Source organism: Mytilus trossulus, chromosome 8, assembly GCF_036588685.1.
Source record: "Mytilus trossulus isolate FHL-02 chromosome 8, PNRI_Mtr1.1.1.hap1, whole genome shotgun sequence".
Lineage (NCBI taxonomy): Eukaryota > Metazoa > Mollusca > Bivalvia > Mytilida > Mytilidae > Mytilus > Mytilus trossulus.
Window position 1 is genome coordinate 72225783 of NC_086380.1, and position 18023 is coordinate 72243805.

The following is an 18023-nucleotide window of genomic DNA, read 5'->3' on the forward strand; positions in this document are numbered from 1 at the left end:
AGTGACCCTCACATTTATAATTTTTATAAATCTACAAAGTTTTTCAAGAACAATATGCATGATTATAAGAGCTCATTAATTGTTGATATTTATAAATATTTGGACGAAGAGTACAATAGTATGGTAACAACCTCTTTCTTTCTTGAGTAAGAGCATTACATGACATAACATAATGATATTCATCACCTACGTCACTTGATTCGCAAAGATGGCACAACCTATCATTTCTTGATATGTTATTCCACCTTCCCGTCTCGATAGGTAATCGGTGACTTCCACATCTAAATTTACACAATAAAAATTGATTATATATTGACAATTTGGAAAAATAGCTTTCTAATTTAATATCAGTTTTAAAAATTCTATAACATAAGCATTTAGGAGTAGTGTTAATTTCGCTGAGGCAATTCTGCAAAAACTGGTCTTTAAGTTTCAACTCAATACTTTTGATTACCCATTTATCCAACATTTGATTCGACCAGATATTTGACATTCCACAGGTATCAAAAACAGTTTTTACAAATGATATCCATTTGCAGTTAAGACCATAGTTATGAAAATTAATATACAATAGTTTATATAAAAGACATGAAATTTTACTTTCTTTACCACATAGTAATCTACAGAAGAAACTAACCATACGAACTTTGGCATTAATAATTACAGGATATCTACCCAATTCCGCATTGACAATACAGCTAGGCGTACTCTGTTTTAAATGTAGAACAAGCTTACAAAATTTTAAATGTATACGTTCTATCAAATCAAAATTTTCAAATCCCCAAATTTCCGAACCATAAAGAAGAATAGGTAAAACTATCTTATCAAACATGTCTAACTGACATTCTATAGTCAAACTGTTTTGAGATATATGCTTTTTACATGGTCACCATACTAAATACTAATTATTTAGTGAGATGACTTTATATAGCGGAACATGAATATTAATTATAATACAAGCGTCTTTTTTAGTCATCCTTAGAAGATCCTCTGGGAAGCTAGTCTCATAAATGATTAAAGGAGCAAGGCAGCAAGAAGAGGAGCACAGGTTGTTGCCACGGGAATGCAAATTGTGTTTTGACATACGTTCTCAAGACATTACAACAATGTTGTCAATAATTAAATCAATCATCAGTTTAAGGACATTTGTTTGTTTCCATCAGAGTGAATTGGTTTTTTTTTTACAAAAGATAAGCTTAAGAGGAGACAACTTGTGATTTATAAGTCGCACAGCTATACAAAAGTGCGAATGATTTTTTTTCGAAACCACCTCGGACAAGTACTGTTTATGAAATTAAATGAAATAAATACAACCGTGAGTTTAAACACCCTCAGATTTAACTATTTAACATTAAAAACAACCAACGTGAAACTTAGCTACCGTTTAGTCATCGTATTTCGACTATTTTCTCATGAGTATGTTGCGTAATCACTCAGCTGATTTATTTTATTTTCATTTTTTAAGAACCGATCAGCTTTACTACGCGGTAGTTTGAGGATGACAATTAAAGTGAGACGTTTTGCTATTAATGCAATAAAAATAAAAGTAAACAGGCTAAAAAAACCAGCATGAGCTGATGGATAATTTGACTGCAAACGTATGACGCGTGGTTAGCTTGTAGTCAGAACATGGTTTGTTTCTATATATAAATTACCAAACATGACAAAAAAACTCTTTATCAGTTAATAATACGCAATTTCGAGATATATTAAATAACAACAGATATGATATTTTCACAACATTATGACAAGTAGTGATATAAATTAACCATTCCAGTTACTTTTACACTAACTAATACATTAGTCCTAGATAATTTCCGAGCAGTTACTCATATTAAAAATATACATCTTTGGACTCTTTTTTTAATTCAGTAATGAAGATAGTTATTATACGTATTCAACATTTTAAAGAACAATAACCACAATAAACCTATTTCTCGTATCAAACATAAATTAAAAGAACTAGCCAAGGAATTTGTTTTTGTCCCGGTCGATAAAGCTGCTTATAAATAAAAGCAACAGTAGTATACCGCTGTTCAAAACTCATAAATCCATGGACAAAAAACAAAATCGGGATAACAAACTAAAACTGAGGGAAACGCATTAAATATAAGAGGAGAACAACGACATAACACCGAAACGTAACACACACAGAAACGGACCAAGCATCAGACAAAACACCACGAGAATAACAAATATAACATGAAAACCAAATATAATATTATTATTGTTTGACGTAAATTTTACATTGAGGTCCTGAAAAAAGAAATCACCAATTCACCAACATTCCAACTGACTCCATTTTCATAAAACGACATCTGTCACAAACATAAATTTTAAGCTACCGCTTCAAAAGCAGAACCAAATACAATTAAAGTTCCAACTATGTATTGGCTTCCGAAGCTACACAAAACACTTTACAAATATAGATTTATTTCGTCTTCAAGCCATTTTTCCTCTACTAAATTGTCTATTCTTCTTACCAGCACACTCGGTACAATCAAAAACCTGATAATAAATTGTTTAAATGAGGCCTTCGAAAATAGTGGAATTAATTAATTTGGAGTGTCAAGAACTCGTTGGACGTACTTGATGAATTGCATGCTTATATTGCTGATTTTGAATCTGTTCAAAGTTTCGATTTTTCCACCCTTTATGACCACATTGCCTCACATTCTCATTAAGAAAAAATGCACACACGTAATTAAATGGGCATTTGAAAAGTCAGAATGTGAATATATATGTTCAAACTCTTTTAGGTCATTTTTTAGTAGCAATAAACAAAAAAAACTATGTCAATTGGACATGCTTTGATACTATTCATGCTCTTGAATATTTACTAGATAACATGTTTGTTCGCTTTGGAGATTCCGTATATCGTCAGGTTATCAGAATTCCAATAGGGACTAAAAAACAACTTATTGCGGACCTGTTTTTTTATTGCTATGAGTTACAATTTATGACAAAAATAAGCAAAGACCCGTCAAAACAACATCTGATAAACAAATTTAATAATACTTTTAGATATTTGGATGATATTTTGACTCTCAATAATGACGACTTCAGTATGTTTACTAAAGAAATTTATCCTATTGAACTTACTTTAAATAACGCTAATACTAACAATGACCACTGCCTTTTCCTCGATCTTGAAATCTATATCACTAACGGAAAGCTGAATACTAAAATTTAGGATAAAAAAGATGATTTGTTATGGGGTCAGCTGAAGGACGCCTCTGGGTGTGGGAATTTTTCGCTACATTGAAACCCTGTTGGTGACCTTCTGCTGTTGTTTTTTTTTCTATGGTCGAGCTATTGTATCTTTGACATATTCCCCATTTCCATTCTCAATTTTAAGATATCAGATACCAAATCAGAGATTTTTCCCAGTAAGTTGATGTTGATGCTTTAGGACTAATGCATCGGACTTGTCTAAACAAATTCATTTTTTTCAATATAAAGTATCATAAAAATACATTGCGTTTATATGTTTTACTGAATTTACAATTTGCTTAATGTATATATGTCAAAGATAATACGAAGTAAACACAAAGCAACCGAAACGGTAATGTTAAAGTGATCTCATGTGCTGCAGAATGGTAAGAAAATCCTGACTCCAAAGGTGGTAACCGTCGTGTTGCTCATGATAGTACAAACCTGGTTAGAAATCTAATAAAATTCGTGAAAATGGGACGGGATTGTAGTTACGGCAGTATGAACATATCCGTTAGCATCTGTGAAACTGATAACCCATAACTGTCATACAACTCTTAATTGCGTCCATAAAATTTAAAAGGGATTTTTCAACTTTTTCACCATTTTGAATTCTTAGTTTGGTAGCTTAATTGTAAACAGTAACTCTCTAGTAAGGAAATCTTCCACGATAGAAAATACAAGCCCGGGAATATCGTATCAATTGGGAGATATATTCTCCGTATGTAGGCGCTGCTGGAATGTTGCTACATAAAAATGGAAAGTTAACAATTTGGTAGCTGAAATGATTTCTTTTGTCGTAAAGTTAAATTTTTAACCGACCCTCATTGTCAATGTCTAGATGAAAGTCAAGTTATGAGACAGACTTAAATCCATTTGTTTTATCCTTTATCTCACGATCGATTGAATGGATTTAAATGCATTTAACACAGTCACTATTTTGTTTAGTGAATATAGGAACAAGTCGGAAAGAAAAGGGTCTCCTTTGGTTTCCATAGGAATGCCGATACTTTGTTGAAAAAAACACGTCCTCATAACCTATAAAAGATGTGTCAATCAAGAAATCAAGTATTTTAATCATGTCACTTTAAAGAAGTTTTTGTTTGAATCAGAGAGATTTAAAAAAAAATAGGATTCATTCCTCCCTAAGACAAGATACTTGTGCCTTTCTATTTCTAATATAACACAAATTAGGCAGTACTAACCCTTTCAATGTGTCATTTAGTTTGGAATGGGGAATACTTGTGTTAAGTATAGAAAAGTCAAATGTTTAAACTATCAAAAGACCAGATGTTAATGGTGTTATCAGTAAGCAGTAAACCCTTTTCAAATCAACCATAAAAAAGTGTTACGACTTACAGAAACTAACACTGGACTTCATGACTTGGCATAATTAGACATACTTTTGGGTGCTCAACCATAACCATTCAACAACAGTATTGATCGAAAAAGTATAACATAATTAACAAACTATGGAACTCATTTAAATGTGTTAGGTAATATGTTGTTGAAACCTCAACTACTATCTTGGACTGTCGTGCAACAATAAAACATATTATATAAAAACAAACAGGTAAATCAATCAAACGGTAAAGGTTTGATGTAACCTCTACCGTACAAATTAATCAATAACACGTATATAATATAAGTTTAGATTCAATACATCACTCCAGACACTGGCATAGAAAACTAATCTGATTTTACCCGTCGCTCATTCCAAGAAAACAAAAATTCATTGCTGTTTAAAAACGTTGTTCCCTTATGGCCATGATACAGTAAATCTGCTTTCTCAAGGTCTTTGGTTAAATCTTGCTACAGCTTTTGAATCGTTGCACTATCGTTGCACTATCATTGAAAATCGAAAATGTACTTATTGTATCTGAATTATTCCTGCTTTAATTCCTTCCAAGTATGCGAGCATATAAATCAAAAGCACACGTACATAAAATATTATTTTGTTTTTTATAGATTTGTCTCATAATCATCATATCTCAAATTTTAAATCCATTCATTATTTTGGGAACATTACACATTAAATAATAATTCAGCAGCATAACTTTGTTACGTTCATTTTAGTAAGTTAACGTCACCAATTTTCACCTCATCAATTCTGATATACAAATTAGGTTTCGTATTAGTGGATTACCTGTTGCCTAAATAGTTTGAAAACCTTTACTATCATAGTTTATCTAACGTTATTTCAATTTGTGATGACCGAAATGTTATTTTCAAACCAGGGTACCTGCTGTACTTTTAGAAAGACTCGTCGTTGTTATAAGGTACTTATTCCCATATACACTCTTGGATTGTTGTCGTTTTCATCTGACTCGAGCATAATGTGAAAATACTGATCTATAAAATGTAAAGGCAAAATTATGTCTAATTAAAAAAGGTTTCCTTTAGAAAAGCGAAAACGTACCGCGCCGAACCAGACATAAGAATTGATTGATCTCTCTGTTCACACTAGCTACACATCATTGTACCAACTTAGTGGGGGAAATACCAATTTACGTATCTCACGATCGATTGTGCATGCTGCCTAGCTTCGCCTGTAATTAGACGATTAGGTTCTATTCTCAATCATATTATGTATAAGAAATCAAAACCTCTGAAGGACGGACAAAAAAAGGTCGGTGTAGTATATATACGATAATCACACCCAATGGCATTGAACGATTATAGCCCTATTCGCCAACAAAAAAGAACTGGAATGAGGTATGCAAATATTTGCTAAACCAAATAAAGATATGAAGTATCCTATAACTGAATAAAGATTTGAACGTTTTCAAACCATCTGATCATTCACGATCTTCAAAAAACAGAACGCGATCTTTCACGATTCAAATAACATTTAACATTTATTATGTTACAATAATATAAATGCCCTTTGGTGCCAATAGTTGGAAAAAAATATTTTTTTGTTCTTGTTCTTCTCCTTCCAACATTTTTGTTGTGTGACCTCCAACCATTGATATTTGATTATCATTGTCAAGACCAAAGAGTTGGATCATCATAAAGTACATATATTACCAGACGACCTTGGGTCAGATTTCTTCATCCCTTTTAGAAGTTTTCTCCCTTTAACTATTTGCTGCCGACATGACCCCCCCCCCCCCACCTCGATCGCCTAAATTTTTTTTTATGATATCACGACCTTATTGGACAATATGTATATCTCATCATAAAGTACTAGTATTACCAGATCATAACAGATGCCAATGCGTTAGATTTCATCTTCCTCTGTTAGAGTTACATCTTCTTGAAACAATGTTTTTTTTTGCATACAGCTTTTAAAAAACATTACATATATAATCGATCCGACAATAATCAACAACAATTTTGTGCAAAAATAAAAAAATAAACACATGTACATATATTTACAAACAGGGTAGATATCTAAATATTCTGACTTTGAATCAGTATTTAAACTAATCCAAAGAGTTAACACTAGCGATGTTTTGTGGAAGTGGATTCCACAGTACGACTGTAAATGGGAAATTAAGTAATCTGTTCTGGTGCTTAAAGTTTGATATTGTAGTGAATTAGTGAATCTGGTACTTTTGACTGCATGGCTGTGGTAAAAGGTTAATTTTGACAGGCTTGGATCTACTGCTGTACCATGTGTACGTTGGTGTGTGATTTTATGGAACATTGTAACTTGATTGATACTCCTGCGAGTTTCACGTGACGTCCATATATGATATAAAATGGTCAAACATGGATGACAATACTGATGTGATGGTACCTGTTGGTGACGTAACATGTTGTCCTTCTTTGTACTTTTTCAAAAAATTTTGTTTGTTTTGGGGTGTTAGAGGACTAAAATGAAGATCAGTATTCGAGGTTTGATCGTACCATAGATCTGTAAGCTAACATATTTGTTTCTTCCTTGTTTATTTTTAAGTTTCTATCTAAAAAGCCCAATTTAAAATCGTGTTTGAATTAGTTGTGTTGTTATCTCATTAGTCCAACGTTAAACTAAGTTTTACGTGACCTCAAACGTATTGCAACAGAACTTGGTTTAGTTCTAATCTATAGCATTTATCTCTAAATATACACAGAAAAGGTCCCATAAAATCTAACTTGAGGAAAACTCAAATTCAGCATTTTTAATTTCCTCTGGAAATTAACATTGGAAGGGGAGATAATTCGGCAAAAATGAGTCTTTTTTGACAGTTCTTGAATGATTTTCTTCAAATCAGTATAAAGTATGATACTTTGTTGGGGATATATGTTGGTATTTGATTATTTTATGTAATCTGTTTGAAATGCACAAAACTGAACACATATGGTATTTCTATATTTTTTTGTTCATTTTTCATTAAAGAAATTGCAAATTTGTGGCTTTGTGACCATTTTTAGAAACTTATGTGAAAATTTGGTATATAGTGTTTATATATGATAATCTCTATATAATATTTGTTCAGCATATTATACCTTAATTGTTAAAGGTAATTACTTTAAATAACAAAAAGGAGAATATATGCTTAATTATTTTTTTTTATCAAATTTGAGACATGTTGAATCAGTGAATTATGTAAAATCACTGGTTATTTTCAGGGATTATATATAATTACTAAGGATTTTAGTGATTCTACATATTCCCTGAAAAATCAGGGATTTTGTACCATGACAATCCCTGCCGGATTATACAAATTCGGCACTGTAACATATATAAACTTTGTTAATTCGTTTAATCCAATAATATAAATACATTACGCAATGTTTCTGTCTTAAAAGGATAAAAGGTTCAAATATTTTCCTTGTTTATTTAAAAAAAGAAAAACACACTCAAAGGTATTGATACACGAATTTTTGGAAAAATAAGGGGTCAATTTTATTTTTTTCTAATTTTTAACTGCCATTTTCTTGTTAATTTTTTCTCTTTGTCAATCATATTTTTCTCCTTATCGTCTTGTGAAAGGGCTTATTACCGAGACCGATAAAAATGCGTTATAATAGCCACTGCCGAAACTGTATTCCCGTCCAAACCTCGTCGCAAACGGGATCAATTGCGTCAAAATGGCGGGGAGTTGAAAAGCAAAACAGTGGAAAAGAAAAAAACTATTTATATTGTTTAAACACCTATAATACACAACGACATGCATTTCTATCCATAAATTCATCAAGATAACCAATATTATGCGATTGACAAAACCTGGTTGGGTTCATCACGATGGCAAGTGATATTTCAAAAAAAAATCTCTCCCTCATTCATAAATTTTATAGTTTTCTCTTTCTTTTGCAAACATTATAATGTTTCTAAAAATTTACATTCCATAAATTCATTCAAAGCTCTTGTACCATTCAACTCCCATCGGAGTTTGGGAAGACAGCAAAGTATGATATATGCATTTAGTAAATGTCAGGACTTGAATACACCTTATCTTCTTCTTGTCTCCGTATGAGCCTCCTTTAAATAGGAGCACCACCATAGTTATGGCGTATAAAGGAGGACATTTGGAGCCTGTATCGGTACAGATTAATGTGAGCATTTGCCTACCCAATTCCCCAGCCAGGCCGTGACGGGTCTTATTACCAGAAAGTTAACCTTCCCAAAACATAAATACAATGCAATCAAATAAAACATACGAACTCACACACTCACCTGATTCGCTCAGTCCTCAAAGTATAAAAAGTGTATTTTTTCTATGTATCAAATATCCTTTTTTAATATCTGTGTGTTTTGAATGGGAGAGGGTCACCCCGGATGCCCCACAAATGCCTTGGCAAAATACGTCTAAGGTAATAACGAGGAATCGGTTAGGACAAAATCTATCAAAACCGACACTACCAAATGCCCTGCTGTATCAAGGTAGAGGAAAGCCGAAAATCCTACTGAATAGGATCTCGGAAAGAAACTACCGAACCATTAGAAGAACAGCAAGAACTCTCAGACTTCAAATGATAGGTCTGATAGTTTCCAATGGAAACTACTAATGGCTCCCATATGGGCAGAGCACGTGTCTCAAACATACCTGAAAATATCTGCAGAGGTTTTCCTTAACAAGAAAATAATGACCGAAATTGAAAGTATATAATCTATGGATGATAAAATGCACCCAAGAAAGCAATTTAGAAGACAAATTTAGATGATGTTGATGGATTCACTCTGCAAAAATTTTACGTCCGTTCTCATCGACACCCACTACTATTAGCTTGTTATAGGCCGAGATAAGCTTCTGTTATCACTAAATTTTTCCTGGCTGACACGGCGCTTGAACTTTTGACATCAACAACAATCACTTTTCCATTGTGGCGTCAGGTATTTTTTTTTATGATGTCAAAATTTTACAGGAACCTGTGTGATATCCTGCAATGTTGGACAAATAGCGATAAGGTGTATAATTTATGTTGTGGGGTGCCATATTCACTACACCTTATCGCTAATCCAGGCTGACCCCAGAATCAGTCCCGCTCAAACTATTGACATCATACAACAATCACTTTAACATTTTGGCGTCCGAAATTTTGTATTATGACGTCATGATTTATCGAGAACCTGTGTGATGTCCAGTAATAGCGTACAAATAGCAATATTAAAGGTGTATACTTCAGTGGCCTTGGTTTGTCAAAGTTGCTCCAAACTTTGAACTTGACATGAATCTGCTAATATCTCTTTGGTCTGTCTCTTCAAGTAGGTCGACTTCCGCCACCATGAATTACAGTGGAGACCCCAGTGTTGGCACGGCCAGTGATACTGTGCATTAGCTGATTTCATTATGACAACAACGTAACGCTAATAAAATTGTTCTTGTTATTGTTTTAGCATTCCGAAGGGATAAAAAAGAATAAAATTCATTGAAATTGAAGTTCCAGATTGAAATAATAACTGCAATCTTTTGATTTACAATATTTGGCCAATGTCCATTAATTAAAAAATTTACACCATCAGATGAAATTTGTTTTACTTAAGTCAAATTATTATCAGATTGAAATAATTTTTGCTCTGCATACTTGGCAGTGTGCTTGGTTTAAATTAAGCTACCTTTTGTAGCAGCAAATCTTTCCTCTATCATGTCTATTCAAAATAAGCTATTTTTGGAAGGCATGCACGAAATCACCGGACATTGGAGGAACTCTCAGAACAGGGGTTTCCCCAATTTTGGACACACATTAGTAAGTGACATTACATAAAAACTTGAGAGTGAAACCCTACAAACTTATAATTTTATGAGATAAAAGTATGTTATAAATGTATTCACACAAAATTACCAAACTATTGGTTTTATCAGTTGAATGAAGTGAAGTCATTATATAAGTCTTGGGTTGTGTTGGGACTGCACCATACATGATATCAGATTCTTACCGGTGTCCTGCACTCCTTCCTGTTGCTTGTAAACCGTCAGGGGACTTACTTAAATGAGTGATTTTCTAAATCACTGATTCAAGTAACATTATTTCCATAAAGGTTGAAAGTAAGAGTTGTCTTTCTTAGATAATCATTTATTTAAGTAGTACAAAATAATCACTAGAAGAAGTGATTTAATTTTACTGTAGCTTTAAATATAGAATACATTTTTGGAAAATGACGCAGTCATTGTTCCATAACTGCCGACCTGAACTTCATTACATTGCTCTGCCTACCGCGCTTGGTTTCGTATTTCCTATTTTCCAAACAAACTGGAATCTGCTTGTGTTATCATTATGCATCATTGTGTAGTATTAAACCAGCCAGGACCCAGTTTACACTGGTTTTTGCTTGTATTCCACTACACTCGAACAAAGTGTTAAAAGTTTGACGGGAACCAGTTTTAGAATTTGTAAACTACAAAACGTAATCGGTTATTGTTCATTCCGTTTTGGTGTTTCATACCGACTTATATGGTTTGAATAAGCTTAAGACCATTCAAACATTAATGTGATAGGTATATTAAAGATTGTTTTACAAAAGGATTGAACTGTTTTACTTTCAAAGTCGTACTATAGGGATATCTGTCATATACGGATTTCCACTCTCACCGGTTAATTTCTTCTATTACACGTGCTTTGGAAACTTCCTGTTTAATCGCAAGTTTTAAAATTGTTTTTGAGTGAATTAAACTTATTTTAACAATCATGAAGCGTTCCAGAATCATTTTAAAGCAGTTTCTTCTTCTCTTTGATGATGGAAAATAGGTTTTCTCAAGAAAATACCGCAAACAATCGCAGAGGAATTGAAACGTACAAGTCAAGTCGGCACCTGGTTAAATTGGCATCTAGTCAAATCGGCACCTATTCGACGTCAATTCGGCATCCAATAATATTTGATATAATATTTTCTATTCAATTAATTAATTACTATTACCAAGTTAGTACATAGTGAATATGTTGTTGTGTATTTTGGTAAACCACGAAACGAAAGTGAATATGTAGTGTATAAAGGTAAACAACGAAGCCCTTACCAAAGCTGTTGTTTTAACAATTAGACAATTTGTGTAATTGTAAAAACAAGTCAATTATTAAAATAAAATGGAAAACTATGAGTCCCTTTCAATAAATCAAACTTTCATGCCAGATAATTAGCAAATTTAAGGTGTTCGTTTTTCAGTAAAGTTTAAACAGCATTAAACCAACAATCCTGTAAAATGCTCAACTGGTTAAAATAATGCAGAAAAATACACAATATCTCATGTATTAGTCCAAATAATTATGACGTCTGGCAAGGCTATTTTATTATTTTTCTGGGACGCCTTCCTAGGACGTTCAGGTGCCAATTTAACTAGGTGCCAGTTTGACTAGAATTCTTTGACAAATGTTTGAAACTATCTGAGTTTCATTAGACCTTTGATAGCAGTAACAAAAAGATTATTTACTTAATATTTTGTGGGAGAAGGGGGTTCAGACTGTGTGGCATCAGGTCTGTTTGTGCCCAATACATTTTCGCACCCTACACGTTTGCACATTCACACTCTACTCATTCACGCCCAATTTTAATTCAAATTCAAGTTGAATAATTGGAAAATTATGGTTAATGTTTTAAATTGCTTTGGTGTAAATACTGAATGTATTTATAGCTTGGTATGAGTAAAACATTGAAGATTTTAAAGGAAAAAACACAAAAGATAATTGTTTTTAACAGCTTGGTCCCATTGATCTGAAACAACGAAACAATAAAACATAGAAACCAAAATATAGCAATCCACTAATATAACCAAAACATGATATAATTTATTCAACACGCAGAAACAAACATAGTCAGAATCTCACTTCATTTTGAAACAAGTCAATGAAACAAGTTATAGCAATACACTAACCAAAACATGATTAAGAGTTATTCAACACAAAATAAAACGTTGACAAAATACCACTTTATTTAGAAAGGATTATTATTATTTTAAGCAATACCTTATCCAAAACATAATTAAGATTTATTCAACACAAAAAAAAAATTGCTGTCTCACTTTATTTTGAGACAATGACAACAATCATACTTATAAGAAAACACTTGCTTACATAGTTTTTAAACACAAAACCAATAGACCACTTTCGAGTTCATCCGTCACCGGAAAAAACTCGTCAATTATACGCGCCTTTATCACCGTCATCTGTGCGTTTAGGGGCGTCGTCACTTCCTTACAATGTTGAGCGAGTGGTTGGAAAATTATAATTCTATATTGTACGAATTATTCGGCAAATTGAATTCTGAAAATAGACAATCAACACTGCTGTCATTAGGGAATTTTCAGTAAGTACCTACAGAGCAACCATTATTTCTAGTTTATCCTGCACAAAAACGATCACTTAGACGCTTGATGAACTTAAATAGTGCAGGGATACAGGCGAGCCCCTCTATCTGGTAAATGACGTCATAAAGGCGTGCATAATTGATGAGTTTTTGCCGGTGACAGATGAACTCGAAAGTGGTCTATTAAGATTGGGTGCGAACATGTAGGGTGTGAAAGTGAAAGGGGTGAAAATGAGTGGGCGCAAACGTGAATGGAGGCGAACGGACTCAGATTCAGACTATGTACCAGTGAGAAATATACAATCCTTTCTACGGTATTTATTTGTACAATTCAGCTAGTCTTGACCTATTCATTTGTCTTAAAAAACCAGCCAGTTGTCACCTTCACTTCACACACACACACATATACGAATATCAATTATATGCTTACGATACATGTTGCATTGTTAAACTAATTACGGTATGTGAAAATCAAGACTTGCATAAAAACTATCCCAATATTAGAGACAGTGGCGTCATTTTTCTTCAGAGCTTTCAGCTCTTTGATTTTTACTAATCATGCTAATTAATTTTGTTTCTAAACTTATCAGAACCAACATCTGTGTTGTTTAGGATGACCAGGTCATTTCAGGTGATGACCTTGTACTGAATCTAGGATAATGACATAAAAATCACTTGTTTAAGTATCGTACCCCAATTTCCTTCCCAATTCTCAAGCACCATTATCAGATATTTTAATAACCCCATCTAATTTCAACACCCCCAAACAGTGAAATTTTTATGCAACATTAGAATTTTATTACATAATCTGAAAGATGAAACCTTGAACTTTACAGGTAAAATACTCCCACTGCTGAGAAAAATCTGTTAAGAAAGTATCAGTTCATTATGTAAATCACATGTTTAAATTCTAATATTTTTTGTATTAAGGATAAAAAAGTTAGTATGTCCCAATTTCTCTATTTAACGAGATATCATATGTTATTTGATCTCAAATTTATTCTGTAATGTTAAAATACATACATGTACATTGTAATACAATCATGACAATAGGCCTGTCCTATATTTTATTGCACATGCGCAAATATCACTGTCCAAAACAGTGGTCACTAACTTACAAGCATGTCTATTGCATGATCTAACCTGAATCAGGTTACAATATGAAATATAGACAGATTGGACATGTTTCTGAAACTATTCATCTATTAAGTATATCAGATTGTTTGCAAGTACAAATGTACATTTGTAAGTAGAAAATATTTCCATTCAATGTGGATAACATTTGCGGCAAGGTTTTGCCTTTTTCCTTGTGTTTCGAGTTAGAGTAAGGAACTTCCAATCATCCAGGATATATGTATTTCACTGTAAAATGCACATATCATACTAAAAGTTTTCATTCTCCATAACACATCTTTTTACTTGATAAAATGTAAAAAAAAAAAAAGACAAAAAGAAGAATTTAGTATCAAAATGTTTAATTGAACGTCAAGAAGTCTTATAATTTTTAACATAAATAATGTATGTTTTATAACTTGTTTTTATTTTGTAGGTAAGCCAATATTCTCCATAGACATTCATCCAGATGGATCAAGATTTGCAACTGGGGGACAAGGTAAAGAAATTGTGAAAAATAAGACTAAATCTCTGGTTGAGTATTATACATGTATTACGTATAAACAATGATAAACATGATAAAATTGAGAATGAAAATGAGAAATATATCTGACAAAAAGACAACAACTCATCCAAAGAGCAAAAAAACATTAGAAGGCAACCAATTAAAGAAAATCTGTGTTGAAGCTCTAATTCTAGCTCGTTTTATCCTTTTTCTGACCTGTTGATTATTTTTGTTTTTTAAAATCAACTTTTGGTTCTTTTGATCTCATCACTTGATCAAATTTTCTTGCTTTCCTCTGAAATTCCTATTGTGACGGTGCAATGTACAAAATGTCTGAGGACGTCAAAGCAAAGAAAGGAATCATCTTTTTGCATATTGTCCAAAATCATTTGGAAAACTGATTCCTAAACAAAATGTCATGCAATAGGTATTTATCCACTCTGCAAGAATTGAGTTATAAATTTGAAAAAAATAGATGCCTTCAGTTGATAAATATTGTATCAAAATCCATACAGTGGTAGAATCTATATATATACAGGGCTGGATAAAACGTAAATAAGGCAACCAATGGGTTAAATTGTTGTTTAAACATGTACACCTGATCCTTTTTTCTAATTAAATATACAAGATAAATTATAAGTTTTTGTTACTATAAAAAAGAAGATATGGTATGATTGCTAATGAGACAACTATTCACAAATATTAACAATTACAGGTCACTGTACTGCCTTCAACAATGAGCAAAGCCCATACCGCATATAGTCAGTTATAAAAGGCCCTGATAAGACAATGTAAAACAATTCAAGCGAGAAAACTAACGGCCTTATTTATGTAAAAAAATGAACGAAAAACAAATATGTAACACATAAAACAAACAACAGGACAGGCACATACATAAATAATGTACTAACCATTCTCAATGTATTACAATCATATTACATTATTAAAGTTTTAAAAAAATATTTGTTTTAAACAGTTTTAAGAATTGAATGGTTTATATTAAAATATATATTGCCCAATTCATCTTACATGTATGATGAAAGTATAGTAGTTGATGGGGCCACCGTTTGTTAGAATAAAATCAAGAATGGAAATGTTGATTGAATGAAAGAGACAACAACCCAACCAAAGAGCAGAAAACGGCCAAATATGTCATTATGGCTCTCCATCTTTAAATTTTACTTGGTACGCCGAGAACAAAAGTTGTGCTGGAAACATCAGTTTTAGTAATTAAATTGTTTGATTTCTGAGTCTTATGACTGCTAGGCCTGTTAACAGTCATGACAGTATCAAGACATTTCTCTTTTTAGTTTATTTCATAAAATATTTCCATTTTTTGTTTATTTACAACTTAAGTATTCATGTTATTATTTTTCTGTATTTGTAGGTGATGATACGGGAAAAGTTGTTATTTGGAATACAGCACCTGTCAGAAATGAGGCGGACGAGAAAGATAAAAATGTGCCAAAAATTATTTGTCAGATGGACAATCATATTGGTAAATTTTAAGAACTGTCAATTTATAGCTCATAATGCTGTATTCACTTTGTTCATTGTTGAAAGCTGTTACCTTTAGTTTTAAATTCTATGTCATTTTGTCTGTTGTAGAGAGTAGTCATATCACATCTTCTTATTTTTATATTTAAAGATTTCTTTATTTCTATCAAGTTATGATGTGGCGAGAGCTCCAAAACTTAACAGAATCTAAAGTATCTTGTAAACATTATAAGAGATACATGAGATACTTGAAATATTTTCAGTACATATTACCTTGACCTATAATGGTTTACTTTTACCCATTGTGACGTGGATTGTGAGTTGCCCCATTGGCACTCATACCACATCTTTGTATATCTATATGTATATGTTTGTACACTTATCAATCTTATTGAAATACAGATCAAATATCCATGCTTCACTGATTAAATTTATTCTACCTTCTGTTTTTGGAACATGGGATTGTGTCATAGTGATACACACCTTCAAACCTTTTGATACAGCTATTTCATTGGCTAATTTAATAATAACCTGAACAGAAACAACAGTGTTGTTGGATCTTTGACCTTTGAACCAGGGTCACATGATCTGAATTCTAATATTAATCAGATTGTATATATACTATCATTTAAATATCAAATTGATTTCTACTGTAAATTTGGATATTCTGATTTTCAGCTTGTGTGAACTGTGTACGATGGTCAAACAATGGTAAATACCTAGCCTCTGGAGGAGATGATAAACTTATAATGATATGGCAGATTAGGTAATGAAGGCAGTACAATGCACTACAAGATACAGTTTAACATGATAAGTTCTAAGGAAATATTTCATGCTTAATACATATTATTTATAAGCTCATTTGCTTTTTTTATTACTTTATTGAAACTATCATGACTAGGGCCAGTTAGAACTGAACTTTGTCGGAAACATTTTTAAGATATATTTGAAAATGCCATCATATTACCAGCATGATCATCAGAACATCATAATTAAAAACAACTTAATTTCACACAGATTGGCTGCCTATGACCATAAGTCCTTTATATAGTTAGTCAGTGAATCATCGTTTTCTTTCAAATTTGGGAAAATATTTTTGTACATGTCTGATTAATTTTTCATCAGACATTGTAGTAAATTTTCAATTTGACACTTGATAAGCGTGTGTACTTTCCCAGCTTTATGTTTTGACTAGTTTTAAAAGTTGTCAGTTTTATTTTATCCCTTATACAAATGGTCGTTCAAATTTCCTGCCTTTTGTAGTTGGCAGAATCTACTAATTTATATTTAATGCATGCATGAAACATTTGCCACTGGACGTTAAGCAGCAGCAATCAAATGATCAATCTTGATTCACTAACTTACAAAATATTGTAATTATTATTTCAGGTACAGTGGATCAACGTCCACCATGTTTGGTTCTGACACAAAAAACCAGGAACAATGGAGACCATCTATAACACTCAGAGGACATTCAGGGGGTAATACATTTATTTTAATTAGGAAATATAGGAAAGGTGTACTGACATAAAAGTTCTCTAGACACCTGAGCAATTTTTATTACTTCAGCCTTGTGCATCAAAAGATTTAAGAGATTTAATGTATGATCAGAAGGTCAGTAAAAAGTAAAATCACAAAAATACTGAACTCAGAGGAAAATCAACTCGGAAAGTCCCTATCAAATGGCAAAATGAAATGTCAAAACACATAAAAAACGAATGGACAAAATTATTCAAATTTATTTTCTATAAACAAATAGAAGTAAAATTTGATGCTAATAGACATGTTGATTTGGCATGTTTGGAAAGAGTAAGGGCTGTTCTATTCTATCAACATACATGATACTTCTGGAAGTAACTTCTGAAATGGAAAACAATGTTTAAAAACAATTTAATGGTTTCAGCACATTTTTAAAGTTTGTAACAAATAATTGAGACCTGACAGTAGATTTAAAAGACAACTAGATAAAATTTATACCGCATTGATACAGATTTTGAGCTGTATATACTTTAATACTTTAATACGGGA

General features: G+C 32.3%; 1 protein-coding gene across 1 annotated transcript in view; it reads left to right on the forward strand.

Annotated features, from left to right (window-relative positions):
- Positions 1-8208: 8208 nt before the first annotated feature.
- Positions 8209-18023, forward strand: part of LOC134727959 (protein HIRA-like) — a 58990-nt gene continuing 49175 nt past the window's right edge. The window contains exons 1-5 of the mRNA XM_063592357.1: positions 8209-8392; positions 14430-14492; positions 15886-15996; positions 16674-16761; positions 17385-17476. Of these exons, the coding sequence (XP_063448427.1) occupies positions 8356-8392; positions 14430-14492; positions 15886-15996; positions 16674-16761; positions 17385-17476 (391 nt within the window). The 5' untranslated portion in view covers positions 8209-8355. The remainder of the gene's footprint in view (positions 8393-14429; positions 14493-15885; positions 15997-16673; positions 16762-17384; positions 17477-18023) is intronic.